The sequence below is a fragment of the Hordeum vulgare genome, chromosome 2H (genome assembly GCF_904849725.1).
Source record: "Hordeum vulgare subsp. vulgare chromosome 2H, MorexV3_pseudomolecules_assembly, whole genome shotgun sequence".
Lineage (NCBI taxonomy): Eukaryota > Viridiplantae > Streptophyta > Magnoliopsida > Poales > Poaceae > Hordeum > Hordeum vulgare.
The window spans coordinates 97439173-97458668 of record NC_058519.1 but is presented as its reverse complement, the minus strand read 5'-3'; the positions used below and the strand labels follow the sequence as shown (position 1 = coordinate 97458668).

At 46.8% G+C, this 19496-nt stretch overlaps 1 protein-coding gene across 1 annotated transcript; it reads left to right on the top strand.

Moving 5' to 3' along the window:
* The first annotated feature begins 18094 nt into the window (after window positions 1–18094).
* Window positions 18095–18945, top strand: LOC123429691 (dirigent protein 1-like). The gene has a single exon (XM_045113704.1). It carries the CDS (start codon window positions 18118–18120, stop codon window positions 18763–18765), a length of 648 nt encoding a protein of 215 aa, XP_044969639.1. The 5' UTR covers window positions 18095–18117; the 3' UTR covers window positions 18766–18945.
* The last annotated feature ends 551 nt before the right edge of the window (window positions 18946–19496 follow it).

Genomic DNA, 19496 nt, shown 5'->3' with positions numbered 1-19496 from the left:
CTAAATATGCAAAGAAATATATATTTATAGATGTCGCCCTCTCGAACGGGAGACGCATACTGGTCACGCATACTCATGATTGAAGAAACCTATAGCTAGCAAGTTTCATCGGCACGAAGACCGGGACAGAGCAAATTAAGGGGGTAGGAGGAGAAGTCATTTGTGCTCACCAACAAACGCAAGGGCGGAGCTCGTCCAATGCACGTGGAGGTCGTCGAACAACTGCACATTGAAACTCACACGATCAACACAAATACGATGTTTTTATAATTAACATAATCGGAAAATATGTGACCTAACTCATAATTTACAAAACTATGACCCCGACGGTTTGTGGAAGGCCGAAAAGCACCTTCTTGTTCAACCGGAGGCAGAAGAGTTGTCGGGGGTCGGGGGTTAGTGGCGTCGGGACTCAGTGCCGTCGAGGGTCGGTGGCGTCGGGGTTCGGGGGTTAGTGGTGTCGGTGGTCGGGGGTCAGTGGCGTCGGGGGTCCAGGGTTAGTGGCGTCAGGGGTCGGTGGTCGGGGGACTTTTCGGTCAATAAGAGGCCCAAGAGGTGTCGGAGGTCGGGGGTTGGGGGTCAGTGGCGTCGGGGGCGGCGTATTCTGCTAGGGTGTCGTCAGGATGTCGTGTCGGGGTTTCGAGCATCGTGTCGGGGTGTCAGGGTGTCATTTTCTTGTTCATCATCTTCTTTTTTTCCTCCTCTTCCTTTTCTTCTTCTTCTTCTTCCTCCCTTCCTTTTCTTCTTCTTCTTCTAATTCCTTCTTTTCCATTTCCCTCTTCTTCTTCTTCTTCTTCTTCCTTCTTTTCCTTTTTCATCTTCTTTATTCTTCTCCTCTCTCCTCTTTTTCTTCTTCTTCTTTTTATCCTCCTCCTCCTCCTCCTCCTCTTCTTCTTATTTTTCTTCCCTTATCTACTTATTCTTCTTTTATTCTTCATCTTTTTTCTACTTATTTCAATTATGACTATGTAGAATCTAAACCTATCACTAAACCTATCGCTAAACCTATAGAGCACTAAACAGCAAAAAATAACAAAAACAGAATCTACCAATCATTAACTAAAAATGAATCTACCACTAATTAACAAAATAGAATCTACCTCTAAATTAACAAATCAAATAACTAACTAAACCTACTATTTAACTAAACCTACTACTCAAATCAAATAAAACCTAGGATTAAATCTACTATTTAACTAAAACAACTAACTAAACTACCACTAAATCAAATAACTAAATCAACTAACTAAATCTAATTAAATAAAAAAACTCACCTAGCCGGGGAGGAGGGGGCGGGGAGGAGGGGCGGGAGGGGAGGCGGCCGGCTGCCAGGAGGGGAGGCGGCCGGCGGGCGGGAGGGGAGGCGGCCGGCGGGCAGGAGGGGAGGCGATCGGCAGGCGGAAGGGGAGGCGGCCGGCGGGCGGGAGGGGAGGCGGCCGGCGGGCGGGGAGGAGGGCGCGGGGAGGAGGGGGCGGGAGGGGAGGCGGCCGGCGGGCAGGAGGGGAGGCGACCGGCAGGGGGGAGGGGAGGCGGCCGGCAGGCGGGAGCAGAGGCGGCCGGCGGGCGGGGAGGAGGGGTACAGCGGGCGGGCGGGGGGAGGAGGGCGCGGGGAGGAGGCCGCGGGGAGGAGTGGGCGGGAGGGGAGGCGGCCGGCGGGCGGGAAGGAGGGGTGCTGTGGGAGGGGAGGAGGGGCGGGGGAGGAGGCGGCCGGCGGGAGGGGAGGTAGCCGGCGGGCGGGGGACGAGCGGCCGAGAGAAACTGTCGGAGCGGACGAGACTGGCCAGTGAGAGTGAGAGGGAGAGGGAGACGGCCGTTAGGGGGGCTCTCTTTGCCGTCCGCCCCCCGACGGCAAAGAGCAGGAGATAGGGGGGACGGGGTGGGGAGATGGTCGTTAGGGGGGGCTCGCTTTGCCGTCCGCCCCCCGACGGCAAAGAGAAGGAGGGCAGACGGCAAAGGGAGCGCCCGTTATGGGGTGGGAGGGGGTGTGCGGTGGACTCTTTGTCGTCTGCCCTCCTGCTCTTTGCCGTCCGCCAGCAGACGACAAAGACAAGACTTATGGCAAAAAGTATCTTTGCCATCAATTTTCTGCTGAGTGACGGCAAATAGGGTCTTTGCCGTCCGCTGGCTGACGGTAAAGAAGGGGTTGGCGGCAAATAACCGAATTCTAGTAGTGATAGCTGCTTTAGAAGCGGCTCATGAAGGGATTTCGATGAAGGAGCTCATCACCGACCTTGGAGTGGTTCCAAGCACGTCGGGTCCAATGACACTCTTGTATGATAACACTGGGGCCATTGCCATAGCCAAGGAGCCCAGGTTTCACCGGAAGACCAAGCACATCAAACGCCGCTACAACTCCATCCAGGACCATGTCTAGAGTGGAGTAATAGATATTTGTAAAGTACACACGGATCTGAATATTGCAGACCCGTTGACTAACCCTCTTCCATGAGCAAAACATGATCAACACCATAATGCTATGGGTGTTCGATACATCACAATGTAACTAGATTATTGACTCTAGTGCAAGTGGGAGACTGTTGGAAATATGCCCTAGAGGCAACAATAAAATGGTTATTATCATATTTCCTTGTTCATGATAATCATCTATTGTTCATGCTATAATTGTATTAACAGGAAACAGTAATACATGTGTGAATAAATATATCACAATGTGTCCCTAGCAAGCCTCTAGTTGGCTAGCTCGTTAGTCAATAGATGATCATGGTTTCCTGGTCATGGGCATTAGATGTCATTGATAACGGGATCACATCATTGGGAGAATGATGTGATGGACAAGCCCAATCATAAGCGTAGCACTAGATCGTATTGTTCATATGCTAAAGCTTTTCTAATGTCAAGTGTCTTTTCCTTCGACCGTGAGATTGTGCAACTCCCGGATACCGTAGGAGTGCTTTGGGTGTATCAAACGTCACAACGTAACTGGGTGACTATAAAGGTGCACTGTGGGTACCTCCGAAAGTATCTGTTGGGTTGGCACGAATCGAGATCGGGATTTGTCACTCCGTGTGGGACGGAGAGGTATCTCTGGGCCCACTCGGTAGAACAACATCATGAGCTCAATGTGACTAAGGAGTTAGTCACACGATGACGTGCTACGGAACGAGTAAAGAGACTTACCGGTAACGAGATTGAACATGGTATAGGTATACCGACGATCGAATATCGGGCAAGTTCTATACTGACAGACAAAGGGAATTCTATATGGGATTGATTGAATCCTTGACATCGTGGTTCATGCGATGAGATCATCGTGGAGAAAGTGGGAGCCACCATGGGTATCCAGACCCCGCTGATGGTTATTGGCCAGAGAGGTGTCTCGGTCATGTCTACCTGTCTCCCGAACCCGTAGGGTGTACACACTTAAGGTTCGATGATGCTAGGGTTATAGGGAATTGTTATACAAGGTTATCGAAAGTTGTTCGGAGTCCCGGATGAGATCCCGTACGTCACGAGGAGCTCCGGAATGGTCCGGAGGTAAAGATTGATATATAGGACGGATGGTTTCGGACAACGGAAGTGTTTCGGGAGTCACCGGTAACGTACCGGGACCACCGGAGGTGGCCCCGGGGGTCCACCGAAAGGGGGCAACGACCCCGGGAGGCTAGATGGGCCAAGTGGGGAAGGGAACCAGCCCCTAGGTGGGCTGGTGCGCCCCCCACCCAGCCCATGCGCACCAGAGAGGGAGGGAGGGGGAACCCTAGGCCCAGGGGAGGCCCATGGCCCACCTAGGGCCCCCGCCCCTTTTCCCTGCCCTGGCCGCCGCCCCCACTCCCATCTGGTGGCTGCCGCACCACCTAGGGGGGAACCCTAGGGGTGGTGCACCCCCTCCCCTCCCCCTATATATAGTTGAGGTTTCGGGGTTGTTTCGCACACGGTTTTCTCTCTCTCTCGGCGCAGCCCTGCCCTTCTTCCTCCTCCTCTCTGCCGGTGCTTGGCGAAGCCCTGCCGGGAGACCTCGTCTCTCCATCGACACCACGCCGTCGTGCTGCTCGAGTTCATCCCCAACCTCTCCCTCCTCCTTGCTGGATCAAGGTGCGGGAGACGTCACCAGGCTGCACGTGTGTTGAACGCGGAGGTGCCGTAGTTCGGCACTAGATCGGAATCACACCGCGATCTGAATTGCCGCGAGTACGACTCCATCAACCGCGTTCTAGTAACGCTTCCGCTTAGCGATCTTCAAAGGTATGAAGATGCTCTTACCCCTCTCTCGTTGCTGGTCTCTCCATAGGAAGATCTGAATATGCGTAGAATTGTTTTTGAATTTATGCTACGTTACCCAACACTTACCTCAAGGGTGATGTCAACAGTAATAGTTCATGAATACTTACTTCCAAGTTTACATATGAATAAAGATCTTTCCCTAGCATATGACGTTAGCCAAGATAAAGGCGAAATAAGGAATTGGTGTAGATCACCATGACTCTTTCAGGGACAAAAGTAAAGGTACAAGATAGGCCCTTCGCAGAGGGATGCAGAGGTTGTCATGCGCTTTTGAGGTTTGTATGTGTGTCCTCTTAGTGTGAAGGAACGTCACTTTATATTGCCTCCTCTGATAAAGAACTTTATTACGCAGTCTATCGCTTTTATGTCTTCCTCATCACAGGTTCGTACAAAGCTTATCTTCCACATACTAATAGATCATACATATTAGGGAGCAATTTTTATTGCTTGCACCGATGACAACTTACTTGAGGGATCTTATTCAATCCATAGGTAGGTATGGTGGACTCTCATGGCAAAACTGGGGTTGAAGGTTTATGGATGCACAAGCAGTATCTCTACTTAGTGCGGAAGTTTTGGCTGATATGAGGTTGAAGCAATCGTCACATGCTAAGGGATCTCTACTCATATAATCATTGTTCGCAACCAAGCAAGCATAATTCATTATGTTGTCTTCCTTGTCCAACATCTACTTCTAAGCATGCAATAGTTTAGTGAGTGTTGAGAGTCATAGATGGTGTCAAAGATGATATATTTATATGTGAACCTCTCCTTCTCTATCACTTCCTATTAATTGCAACAATGACCAAGGTCTATGTTTTTCTACCCTCGACAAGTTTCAATCAACATTCTTTTATATGTGAAGCCATCACTTCCCATAAGATCATTACATGATCTGTCATGCTTTTGTTCTTTTATCATTCTCTTGATCATGGCATGAAACAAGGCCCTTAACTAAGACACTCTTTATTATATGGCTCACGAGCTCGAATACATCGGGGGTGACACAAAGCAAAATTCAAGCCTAAAACACTAAGGATTTTATTCTACTAGAGAAAGATAAAACCAAAAAGGATCGAACTAAGAAAAGTTAAAGGAAAAAGGTGTGATGGTGATACGATACCGGGGCAACTCCCCCAAGCTTGGCACAAGCCAAGGGGATTGCCCATACCCATGCTTAGTTGTCTTCCTTCGAAGGTGAAGGTGGTGGAGTTGTTGCGAAGGTCTTGAACTTGTTTAATTTCCTCTTGAGCATAAAATTCTGCTCCTTCAGATCATTAATTTCCTCTTCAAGCCTCAACACCCATTGGCATAATTCTTGCTTACTCTCCTGCAAAAGACGAGAAGGGATAAACAAAATCTTAGGCTTCTTCCTCGAGTCAGGGAGGCTCGACTTCTTGAACTCCACATGTGTGTCTCCGGGTGGGGGTAGAGGAGCCTCCTCTTCATTGGAACTTGTTCCTTCCTTCCCCTTGGGACCATAATCTTCTCCCTCATCAGTGGTCCAACCATAATGATCCAAGTCCCCATAGACCTTGGGGTTAGCAAGGTAATCGGCCACATAGCTCTCCCCCTCTGAATCTTGAGAAGACATCTTGCCCTAAATCTGCGGCAGAAAATAGGCTCGAAACAAAATCAGAGGAAATTTGCATGATACGAGGGTCAGACCTTTCGGGAGAATATATAATGATTTTTTTCGACCAGAAGGAGTACTCAGCAAGAAAACGGAGTCCGGGAGGCACACGAGGTGGTCACAAGCCCCCCAAGCGCGGCCAGGGGGTGGCCCGCGCCTGGCAGGCTTGTCGCCTCCTCGTGCGCTTTCCGAATTGCTTTAAATTTTTCTATTTTTTCAAAAATTCCAAAACGGAGAAAAATTCCTACTGGAAAAGTTTTGGAGTCGGTTTACTTACCGAATCACATACCTCTTCGTTTTCGGAGTCTGAAACAGACTGATAAACATCCCTTATGTACTCCTCCGGAGTTATGGTATTCATAATATTGCTTTCAACATTTATGGGAGTACCTAAGATATAATGCTTGATTCTTTGCCCATTTACCACTCTCCGAAAATTACCTTCCGTGTTGTTGATCTTGATGGCACCGGAACGATATACTTCCTCAACAATGTAGGGACCTTCCCATTTAGAGAGAAGATTGCGTGCAAAAAATCTTAAACGGGAATTATATAGCAAGACATAATCACCTACATTGAACTCACATTTTTGTATCCTTTTATCATGCCACCTCTTAACCTTTTCTTTGAACAACTTGGCATTTTCATATGCCTGAGCTCTCCATTCATCAAGCGAGCTAATATCAAATAACCTCTTCTCACCAGCAAGTTTGAAATCAAAGCTGAGCTCTTTGATTGCCCAACAAGCCTTATGCTCTAGCTCAAGAGGTAAATGACATGTTTTACCGTAAACCATTTTGTACAGAGACATGCCCATGGGATTCTTATAAGCAGTTCTATAAGCCCACAGTGCATCATCGAGCTTCTTAGACCAATTCTTTCTAGACCTATTGATAGTCTTTTGCATAATTAGTTTAATCTCTCTATTGCTTAGCTCTACTTGACCACTCCACTGAGGATGATAGGGAGATGCAATTCTATGATTGACATCGTACTTAGCAAGCGTTTTACGGAGAGAACCATGAATGAAATGTGAACCACCGTTGGTCATTAGATATCTAGGGACTCCAAATCCAGGGAAAATAACTTCTTTAAGAATCCTGATAGAAGTGTTGTGATCAGCACTACTAGTTGGGATAGCTTCTACCCACTTAGTGACGTAATCAACAACAACTAGGATATGAGTATACCCGATGGATTTTGGAAAAGGTCCCATATAATCAAAGCCCCAAACATCAAATGGTTCAATGACAAGTGAATAATTCATAGGCATTTCCTGACGTTTACCGATATTACCTATTCTTTGACATTCGTCACAAGACAAGACAAACTTACGGGCATCCTTGAAGAGAGTGGGCCAATAGAAACCTGATTGCAATACCTTGTGTGCAGTTATATCTCCCGCATGATATCCTCCATAGGCCTCGGAGTGACACTTCTGTAGGATCTGTCCCTATTCATGTTCAGGTACACAACGTCTAATAACACCATCTACTCCTTCCTTACAAAGGTGAGGATCATCCCAAAAGTAATGTCTCAAATCAAAGAAGAATTTCTTCTTTTGTTGGTAAGTGAAACTAGGTGGTATATATTTGGCAACGATATAATTTGCATAATTAGCATACCATGGTGCACTACGTGAAGTATTGGTGACATTCAATTTCTCACCAGGAAAGCTATCATCAATAGGTTGTGGGTCATCAAGAAAATTCTCCAACCTAGACAAGTTATCTGCTACTGGGTTCTCGGCACCCTTCCTATCGACAACATGCAAATCAAATTCTTGTAGCAAGAGAACCCATATGATAAGTCTAGGTTTAGCGTATTTCTTCGCCATGAGGTACTTAATAGCACCGTGATTAGTGTGAATAGTGACTTTAGAATCAACTATGTAAGATCTGAACTTTTCGAATGCAAACACGACTGCTAAAAATTCCTTTTCAGTAGTGGCATAGTTTCTTTGGGCACTGTCTAGAGTTTTACTAGCATAGTGAATAACATTCAACTTCTTATCAACTCTTTGTCCTAGAACAACACCAACAACATAATCACTAGCATCACACATGATTTCAAAAGGTAAGTTCCAATCAGGTGGTTGAACAATAGGCGCAGTTATCAAGGCCTTCTTAAGTATTTCGAAAGCTTCCACACAATCATCGTCAAAAACAAAAGGAATGTCCTTTTCCAAGAGATTTGTAAGAGGCCTAGAAATCTTAGAGAAGTCTTTAATGAACCTTCTATAGAAACCAGCATGACCAAGGAAACTTCTTATACCTTTGATATCTGTGGAGCATGGCATTTTCTCGATCGCGTCAACCTTAGCCTTATCGACTTCAATACCTCTTTCAGAAATTTTATGTCCTAAGACGATGCCTTCATTAACCATAAAGTGACACTTCTCCCAATTCAAGACAAGATTGGTATCTTTACATCTCAACAAGACTCGATCAAGGGTTCTGAGGCAATCATCAAAAGAAGACCCGTAAACGGAGAATTCATCCATGAAAACCTCAACAATCTTTTCACAAAAGTCAGAGAATATAGCCATCATGCATCTTTGAAAGGTGGCAGGTGCATTACATAAGATAAAAGGCATACGTCTATAAGCAAAGGTACCGAAAGGGCGGGTGAAAGTGATTTTCTCCTGATCAGATTGTGCAACAGGTATTTGGGAGAAACCAGAATAACCATCTAGAAAGCAGAAGTGTGTGTGTTTAGACAATCTTTCTAGCATTTGGTCGATAAAAGGCAAAGGGTAATGATCTTTCCTAGTGGCTTTATTCAATTTCCTAAAATTGATCACCATCCAATAGCCAGTAATAATCCTCTGTGGGATCAATTCATCCTTAACATTAGGGACAACGGTAATACCTCCCTCCTTAGGGACGCAATGCACCGGACTCACCCAATCACTATGAGCAACATGATAGATAATGCCTGCTTCCAGGAGCTTTAGTATTTCTTTTCTTACTACCTCTTTCATCTTAGGATTTAATCTCCGTTGGTGATTAGCAACTGGTTTGGAATCAATATAGATTTTAATCTTGTGCTGGCATAGAGTGGGACTAATGCCCTTAAGATGATCAAGAGTATATCCAATAGGAGCATGGTGCTTCCTCGGAGTTTTTACTAACTTATTTTCTTCATGCTCTCAGAGGCTAGCACTAATAATAATAGGATATATCTCTTTTTCATCGAGATAAACATACTTAAGAGTATCAGGAAACTGTTTAAGCTCGAACACACGATCACCCTTTGGTGGGGGTAGATCTCCAAGCAGTTCAATAGGCAAGTTATTCTTAAGAATAGGATATTGTTCTAAGCCAACTCTATCTATCTCATCCCTTTCATCCATATGCATATCATTTTCATGCTAAAGCAAGTATTGCTCTAAGGGATCAGTAGGAGGCACGGCAATAGAAGCTAGGTCAATAATTTCATCCTTACTAGGCAACTCTTTTTCATTAGGTTGTCTACCAAACTTGGAGAAATTGAACTCATGTGACACACCTTCAAAGCCAACGGTGACAGTTTGCTTCTCACAGTCAATATGAGCATTGACAGTATTGAGGAAGGGTGTGCCAAATATGATGGGACAAAAGCTATCTTGTGTGGTAGCAAGAACGAGGAATCAGCAGGATACTTCGTTTTACCACACAAGACTTCAACATCCCTAACAATTCCCACAGGGCAAATAGTATCTCTATTGGCAAGCTGAATAGTGACATTAATAGGTTCCATCTCAACAGGTGCAATCTCGTCTTTAATTTCATCATATAAGGATTGAGGTATTGCACTAACACTAGCACCCACGTCACATAAACCATGATAACAATGATCTCCTATCTTAACAGAAACAACAGGCGTGCCAACAATAGGCCTATGTTTGTCTCTAGCATGTGGTTCAGCAATTCTAACAGCATCTTCACAGAAGTGAATATCATGGCCATCAACATTGTCGGACAGGAGATCTTTGATAATAGCAATGCTAGGTTCAACTCTAATTTGCTCAGGGGTGTAGGTGTTCTAATGCGGCCCCTACGTATCACAGTTGAAGCTTTAGAATGATCCTTTATCCTAACAGGGAAAGGTGGTTTCTCAATGTAAGCATTGGGAACAATAGAATCATTATAGGCAATGACTTTCTCTTCAACTGGATTGGGTTTAACTACATTGACTTCTAAGGGAGGATGATATTTAAACCACTTATCTTTAGGGAGATCAATATGAGAAGCAAATGATTCAAACAATGAAGCTACTATCTCAGAGTCAAGTCCAAATTTAGCGCTAAAATCACAAAAAGTATTTGTTTCGACAAAGGATTTAACGCAATCAAACTTGAAATTCATACCTGACTCCTTACCTTCATCAAGCTCCCAGTCTTCAGAGTTGCATTTAATTCTTTCGAATAAATTCCATTTGAAGTCAATATCTCTCTTCATAAAAGAACCGGTACAAGAAGTGTAATGCATGGTGCGATCATCATGAGAAAGCCGAGCATAGAAGTTCTGAATGATAATTTCTCTCGAGAGCTCATGGTTGGGGCATGAATATAACATTGATTTAAGCCTCCCCCAAGCTTGAGCGATGCTTTCTCTATCACGAGGCCAAATATTATAAATATAATTCCGATCACGATGTACTAGATGCATAGGATAAAACTTTTGATTAAATTCCAATTTCAACCGGTTGTAGTTCCATGATCCAGTATCATCACATAGCCTATACCATGTCAATGCTTTATCCCTCAAAGATAAGGGAAATACCTTCTTCTTGACCTCATCCTCGGGCAAACCTGCAAGCTTAAATAAACCACGAACTTCATCTACACAGATTAGATGCAAGTCTGGATGTGATGGTCCATCTCCTGTAAAAGGATTAGCCAGCAGTTTCTCAAGCATACCCGGAGGAAATTCATAGCAAATATTTTCAGTAGGTGCAGCAGGTTGAGGAGCAACTCTTTGTGCTTCCGTTGGAGGTGAAGATACCCCGAACAAGCTCCTCAAAGGATTAGTTTCCATAGTGACAAGTGACAATAAATTTCAGCACACTATGTACATGTTTCCTTACCAAATTCAACTTACCAAAGGCACTTCACTCCCCGGCAACGGCGCCAGAAAAGAGTCTTGATGACCCACAAGTATAGGGGATCTATCATAGTCCTTTCGATAAGTAAGAGTGTCGAACCCAACGAGGAGCAGAAGGATCTGACAAGTCGTTTTCAGCAAGGTATTCTCTGCAAGCACTGAAATTATCGGTAACAAGTAGTTGCGTGACAAGATGATTCGCAGCAAGTAGCAAGTAACAAAAGTAACAACGGTGCAGAAAAGTGGACAAATCCCTTTTGTATCAAGGGACAAGCCTGGACAAACTCTTATAGGAGGTAAAGCGCTCCCGAGGACACATGGGAAATTCTGTCAAGCTAGTTTTCATCATGTTCATATGATTCGCGTTTGCTACTTTGATAGTTTGATATGTGGGTGGACCGGCGCTTGGCTACTGCCCTTACTTGGACAAGCATCCCACTTATGATTAACCCCTCTCGCAAGCATCCGCAACTATAAAGAAGAATTAAGACAAAGTCCAACCATAGCATTAAACTAGTGGATCCAAATCAGCCCCTTACGAAGCAACGCATAAACTAGGGTTTAAGCTTCTGTCACTCTAGCAACCCATCATCTACTTACTACTTCCCAATGCCTTCCTCTAGGCCCAAATAATGGTGAAGTGTTATGTAGTCGATGTTCACATAACACCACTAGAGGAGAGACAAAATAGAACACATCAAAATATCGAACGAATACCAAATTCACATGACTACTTATAGCATGACTTGTCCCATGTCCTCGGGAGCAAAAGTAACTACTCACAAAGCATAACCATATTCATGACCAGAGAGGTAATGAGTAGCATCAAGGATCTGAACATATAATCTTCCACCAAGTAATCGAACTAGCATCAACTACAAAGAGTAATTAACACTACTAGCAACCTTACAAGTACCAACCGGAGTCGCGTGACGGAGATTGCTTACAAGAGATGAACTAGGATTTGGAGATGAGATGGTGTTAATGAAGATGTTGATGGTGACGAGTCCCCTCCGATGAGAGGAGTCTTGGTGATGACGATGGCGATGATTTCCTCCTCCGGGAGGGAAGTTTCCCCGGCAGGACGACCCTGCCGGACCTCTAGATTGGTTCTGCTCAATTTCCGCCTCGTGGCGGCGGCGAATCCTCCCGAAAGCCTCCTCCTCATTTTTTTGGAACGAAAGCCTTCTTGTAGAAAAAGAGGGGTGCCAGACGGCCAGCTGGGAGCCCACAATCCCCCTAGGCACGGCCAGGGGGGTAGGCCGCGCCTAGTAGGCTTGTGGCCTCCTGCTGGCGCCCCTCTAGTACTTCTTCGGCCCAATATTTTTTATAAATTCCAAAATAAATCCTTGTTGATTTTCACGGCTTTTGGAGTTGCGCAGAATAGGTATCTCAAACTTTCTCCCTTTTCAGGCCAGAATTCCAGCTGCCGGCATTCTCCCTCTTCATGTAAACCTTGCAAAATAAGAGAGAAAAGGCATAAGTATTGTACCGTGAAGTGTAATAACATCCCAAGAAGCGATAAATATCAACATGAAAGCATGATGCAAAATGGACGTATCACACTGATGTGGAACAAAGCATGGAAAAGAAAAGAAAAATCCTAAGCAGACCCAAGATCTATCTATCGAGTTGCATAGCAACGAGAGGGAAGAGTGTGTCAACGTACCCTTGTAGGTTGTCAACCGGAAGCATATATTAGGCGGTTGACTTAGTCATGCTCCTCACAATCCAATCGTGACTCAATCTGATCCAGCGTTGAACGGACGACGCCTCTGCATTCAGCGCACGTGGAGCTCGATGACATCTCCGCCTCCTTGATCAAGCAAGTGAGGGCGGAATAGTAGATGGGATTGTTCGAAGCACGACAGTGTGGCAGCGATGGTGGTGTTGTGGTGTCGTTAGGGCTTGCCCAAGCGCTGCTCAAACTACGGAATGAGGGAGAAACGGCAAAGGGAGGAATGCCATCATGGCATGGGAATAGGTCTTAGGCAGCTCTCCCACCCCTCCTCTATTTATAGGAGCAAGGGGAGGGACTCCGACCCTCAACCCCTCCTCCAAGGAGGGGGCGGTGGCCCTAGGGAGAAGCAGATGAGTTCTTTCCATCACCCACATGAGCTCTCATCTAAATTCACTTTTATTTTATACACTTTGAAAGGAAATGACATGGAATTTCATATTGAAACAAGTCCAATCTAGCAATGGGGTTGTTTCTTCTTTTTTCGTGGATTCTTCAGTTTATGAATAAATTTTTTGTGATGATGAAGAAGCACGGTGGCTTGCCACCCAAGGCAAGGGTGGTTCCCCCTCTAGGGACCAAACCTAAGCCTAGGCTCATGGGCCTTGGCGGAGGGGCACCCAGCCCACCAAGGGCTAGTGCGCCTCCATCTACAGCCCATGTGCCCCCCCCCGGTGGATGCGGAAACCCTTCTGGCTCTCACGACACTTTGCCCGTAAAACCAGGAACTTTTCCGGTAGGCTAAATATGACTTCCCATATATATATATTTACCTCCGTGCCATTATGGAGCTCCTTATGACGTCCAAGTTCTCATATGAGACTCTGGACAACATTCAGTTACCAACGTACATATCCCAATACTACTCTAGCGTCCTCAAACGGTAAGTGTGCGGACCCTATGGGTTCGAGAATCATGCAGACATGACTAAGAAACCTCTCCGGCCAATAACCAATAGCGGGACATGGATGCCCATATTGGTTCCTACATATTCCACGAAGAACTTTAACTGTTGAATAACGATGTCGAGGATTCGATCAATCCCGTATGCAATTCCCTTTGTTCGGAGATATGTTACTTGCCCGAGATTTGATCGTCGGTATCTTCATCAATCTCATTACTAGCAAGTCTCTTCACCCATTCTGTAATACGGTATCCCGTGAGTAAACTTATGAGTCACATTGCTTGCAAGCTTCTTGTGATGTTGTACTACTGAGAAGGCCCAGAGATATCTCTCCATCATACGGAGTAACAAATCCATGTCTCGATCTGTGCCAACCGAATAAACACCTCGGAGATACCTGCAAAGCACCTTTATGATCACCCAGTTATGAAGTGATGTTAGGATACACACTAAGTATTCCTCTGGTGTTAGGGAGTTTCACGATCTCATGTTCTAAGGAACAAATACTTGACATGATGAAAGTTGTAGCAAAAACTAGGTGAAACGATCAAATCATAAGCCTATGGTTGGGTCTCGCCTATCACATCATTCTCCTAATGTTGTGATCCTGTTATCGAATGACAACTCATGTTCATGGTTAGGAAACCTTAACCATCTTTGATCAACTAGCTACTCTAGTAGGCTCATTAGGTACACGATGTTGTTTATGTATGTACACATGTATCTAAGTTTCCGGTCAATACAATTCTAGCATAGATAGTAAATCTGTATCATGAACACGGAAATATGATAGTAACAAATTTATTATTTCCTCTAGGAAATATTTCCAACACACATATATACTTCCAAATCCACTTGAAAAGTAGTACAACAATTTCCTACACTTGGGGATTATCATGGACCTTCACGATTGTCCAAGCCCCCCCCCCTTGATCCTAATTATTGACAAGAATTAATGTCGATTTACACTAGAATAATAATTAGCTTTAGTGAGACAATATATAGGCACTTATGCTTTACTTGATATCTGATGGGTTGAGATACATGAAACCACCTTTCTAACAATCTAAGAGCATCTCCAACAATGCCCCAATTATCTACCTGATAAGGAGATATTGGGCTTCCCCTATACCACTTTCACGAACCAGGATTATTGGAGGAGAAGATTTTGTAGTTCCTGAAAAAAATTGTTTCAATTCTTAGCTTGGTCTATTTAGCCTATCACTGGATTTGGCCCAAATCCAGACCCAGTACTTGGTCGATTCAGATTGTCCACTCATCACCACATTTTCTTCCTTCTCTAGTTATCTCCTCCCATTATCCCATCTCCCTTCATGTTCCCCCTCAACTTCCCATGCGCCTCTCTTCCCTGGGTCTATATTCTTGGTCACGCTCGACCACCTCGGTTGTTTGATACCTCCCTCATCTTCTCATTCCAGCATGAGGGGGTAGCAGTGCAGATCTGAACCAAGCTTGAGTGGGCGGGCTTGGGGCCGACATTTCCATGAATGTGGTGCCACGATCGTGGGATAGTGGATTCTCATGACACGCGATAGAGTAGCAAGTTTAGGGCCACGGGGTGGTGCCCATGCGGCCCATCAAACAACACAGGTTAGCATGAGTCGGTGGCATGGAAACTACCATGGACGGAGATGATAGGACGCTTGAGACTATGCTCCTGTTATCGGGCAGAGCGAGATGACGGTGGATCCGGTCAGCACGCGACGTCACGCGGGAGGCTGGAGGTAAAATTTTGGACGGTTAGTTCCCACCATGATATAGATTTTTTTTAATGAGATAGGATATATTTTTCCAAAAAGGAGGATATCCCCGGCCTCTGCAATCATGCAGCTATATATTATTAATAATGCAAAGTCCAGCATCCGAACAACATCATCCCAAAAATAAAGCGGGAAACAAAATCCAAGGGCGCATTCCTCGGAGCAGTAACTCCACCATATAACCACTAACCCGTTGTTAACAGACACATGTGAAATGAAAATACACAACTCCTAGGTTATACCTTCAAGAAGGAACCTCCACACGTACGTCGATGATGGCAAGTCCACCACAAGGCTAAACTCTGGATTCTCATCCCTAAAGCCAAGATTCAATCCACCACCTTCAACGAGGACACGACACATGCACGCGTCGATATTGCCCAATCAGCGATCTTGTGTTTCCACCAAAGTGCATAAACTCGTCGTTAAAATCATTTGTACCATCTGCCTCTATCCATCTACCGACGCATTGATAGTCGTATTCATACGGAGAAGACAACGAAAGACAAAGAGATCCCATATCACTTGCCCGCTACTGTCGCACCACATTTGATTCAACAACAATGGGCTAAACATGACACCTCCCCTATAGCCGCCATGCAGCACCTGCTGGTAGCAGGCATGACTTGACATCTCCGATAAGGTGTCGTGCATAGCATCCACCCATGGCTTCACCTGCCAGCGACATGCACTCCCGACAACTTCGAAAGAGTCACATGTGTCACGTGCCGAGCCGCATAGAGCCTGATATATATATACGGTCACATACCACCACCAGCTTCAGAAAGGTCGTCACCACCTCGAGATCCAGACTCTGAGTCGCCCGCACGAGCCCGGATTCCTCCTCCGTCGAAGAAGAGGGGCTGCCGCCCCGATTCCAGGCACTACAGGGAGCACCCACCATCGTGCCTGCCTCTATTATCGCTTATACAATACAAACAACCGCCGCGATCCCGCATCAAGCGCCATTGACGCTGGAGGAAGCTCTGGCCACCATGCGCATCATGTGTCATCCCTCAGAACGAGATCCCGAGATCCGCTACCACTGACGCTACCACAAGGACCCACCACCTGGCCCGTCATCCTCGATGAAGGATACCCGCCACCGCCATGACCGAAGTCGCTACTCCGAGGATCATGCACCATCGATTGGCCACATCCCCTCCTGATCCGCCCTCCCTATAAAGTCGTTGGAGCAGCGCCGAGCCACTAGGATAGTCAAACTTTGAAGGACGATCTTCCGTCGTTTGTCCGTCTAGACAGCGGGGCTACGGCCAGATACCCGTCGTCCCCATCACCGATGGTGCCCGGGCTTGATGGCACACGTCTCTGGGGACAAGGAGGATGAAGAGAGAACGGGGAGGAAACGACGACCGGGGCTAGGGTCTCCCCCCTCCCTCGATCGCCGTGGAGGGGCGAGCAAGGGGGTACTACAAATTATGTACCAACGAATGAAACAGGGGATCAGCTTGAGCACGATATTTAGCCTACCTCCCCCAATAACAAAAGTTCATTAGGGAAACGAGCCTACGGGAGATGCTCCAAGACTCAACCACACGCTGGTTCCATAAGCATTGAGCATTCACTTATGAAATTTGTTCAAAATGGACGTAGATTTTTGGCTCTGGGAAGCATGGACAGTAAAATCAAAAATAAATGTCATATGAGATAGCGGTGGTTCGTTGGTGGAAAAACAAAATTAAGTGTGATATTTGAAGGTAACACTTAGCGTTTGACTTTTCTTTTATACAGTTCAAAATGCTTAAGTTTTTCACGTGTAAATTTGCATGTGTCAATTGAATGTGACAACCAACACATCTATTTTTTAAAAAAAATTGACATTTGTAAAATCCATTTTTTCGCACGCAGGAGCATGTGCTCCCTAGATCCAAATTGAATATCCGGTTCAAAATGTCTTTCTTTTTGTATTGGGTGAGCTTTCCAAAACCACAAGACAACCATTATTCCCAAGCTGTACAAAATAATGTAATTTGCTTGAGGAAAGTAGTATAGATGCGCTGCATATCCATATCGTTGCCCAACTAGCGGGAGCGTCGGCAGTTGGTAGCTACTAATAGTTGGAATTTTTGTCAAAAAGATCACTAGTCAAATTTTATTGTCAAAAAAGACTACATGCGATATGAAATGCGAGAAAACACCCCTATTTTTTGTGGCGGCAGGCGCTCCAAGTGACGCGTGGCACCTGCCGCCACGGACCGAGGCGGCTGTGCCCCGCCGCCACCACTCCAGGCGGCAGGCTGCCCATTCTCGCACATGCATGCAACAAAAGCTGGCTGGCCATGCACGGCCATGCATGCTGCCATGCACAGCATCCCGCCGGCCGCCTAGGGTGCTGGCGGCAGGTGCCACCTGCCTGGCCGGCCGCCTCGCCGGATGGCGGCGGGGCCCAGCCGCCTCGGCCCTTGGCGGCAGGTGCCACGCGTCATCTGGCGCCTGCCGCCACGAAAAATAGGGGTCTTTTTTCGCATTTCATATCGCATGTGGTCTTTTTTGACAATAACATTCGGCTAGTGGTCTTTTTGACAAAAATTCCTAATAGTTGATCATGTACTCCAGCTGGCTATAAAAAAGACATATTATTTGGTCCTGTAAGCTACTAAAAAATTAACTAGCTAGCTGCGACTTGCGAGGGCTACATAGGGGATTGCACGTCGGTTGAGTGCTGCCGATCGATCATGCGCCGCAGGTCAACGGAGTGATCGCTATATAGTATGAACTCCAGCAAAGAGAATGTTCAACCCATCGACCGCGTTGCATCGCTGTTGTATTCCAGCGGTTGCGATTCGATACCGCAGCGCTTTCTGATCGCCATGGCTTCCTCCTCGCCGCTGCTCTTGCTCGCCCTCATGCTGGCCTGGTCAGCACCAGCCTTCCTCGTGGCGGGCGCCGGCCCCGGCACCGGCGGCCAGGGGCTCAAGCACATCCACCTTTACCTGCACGAGACCTTCGCCGGCGCCAACGCCACGGCGATCGTGGTGGTGCCGTCACCGCTGGGGGCCAACGAGACGTTCGGGAGGGTCGGCGTGCTCGACGACGAGCTGCGCGACGGCCCGGACCCGAAGAGCTCGTCGCTCGTGGGCCGGTACCAGGGCTTTTTCGCCGGGGCCGGGCTCGTGAGCCCGCCGGGCATGCAGTCGGCGATCAACTTCGTGTTCACGGCCGGGGAGCACACCGGGAGCACGCTGGCCATGATGGGGCCTGTTCTGAGCTTCACGGGCCCCATTGAGCGCTCCGTGGTGGGCGGCACCGGCGCGTTCAGGATGGCGCGTGGGTACTGCGTCATGGAAGCCGCGGGCAGCCCCACGCCAGACTCCATCGTCTACGAGGTCGACCTATACGTGAAGATGGATTATGCCTGATCATTTCCCTCCTCTCGTACCCTGTATCGATCATTATCCTGTATACCATGCATGAGTGTTGTTCAGGTGTTCGCTATCCCTGCAGGAAAGCAATAAGGCCTTGATTGGATTGTCGTGTTCCCTCTAAATACACCCATAAGAAATACAGATATCAGCTCATCGTTTTGTTTCCTTCCGAAATTTGCTGAGCGGCCATAGGATACAAGCGTAAAATAAATACCCCGTATTCAATTAAAACCATTCCAAGCGCGGCCTAAAAGAAAGAATAACAATTGAAAATGGACAGCCTATCTATACCTAATAATAAAGCGGCTATTGCTTCCGTCGGAAAACCCATCACAACATTTTTATAAAAAAAGCCCCTGTATTTTTTGTTATTCAACCCGCGCTCCATCATTTATCTGCAACGCAAAAGGAAAAAATGATTCGCTGTAAAAATTATAGCCGTACGCATCGCCTCCTCCCGTCGACCCTGGGCCACCCTCGCCTGTGCCCAAGCCGCCGCCACACCACTCGCCGCTGCGGCCGACCTCAACCGCCACCGTTGCCGATCTCAACCCACCCGCCTCCGCGGTTGTACCTCTCCCCGCTCACTGCCCCCGTTGCGGCGCTCGAGCGCATCGCGTCGACCCTGGTCCATCCTGGCATGTGCCCAGGCCGCTGCCACACCACTCGCCGCCGCAGCCGACCTCAACCACCACTGTTGTCGATCTCAACCCGTCCGCCTCCGC

Excerpts from the sequence above, each read along its gene's own strand:
- LOC123429691 (XM_045113704.1), top strand. The coding sequence starts at position 18,118 with ATGAACTCCAGCAAAGAGAATGTTCAACCCATCGACCGCGTTGCATCG.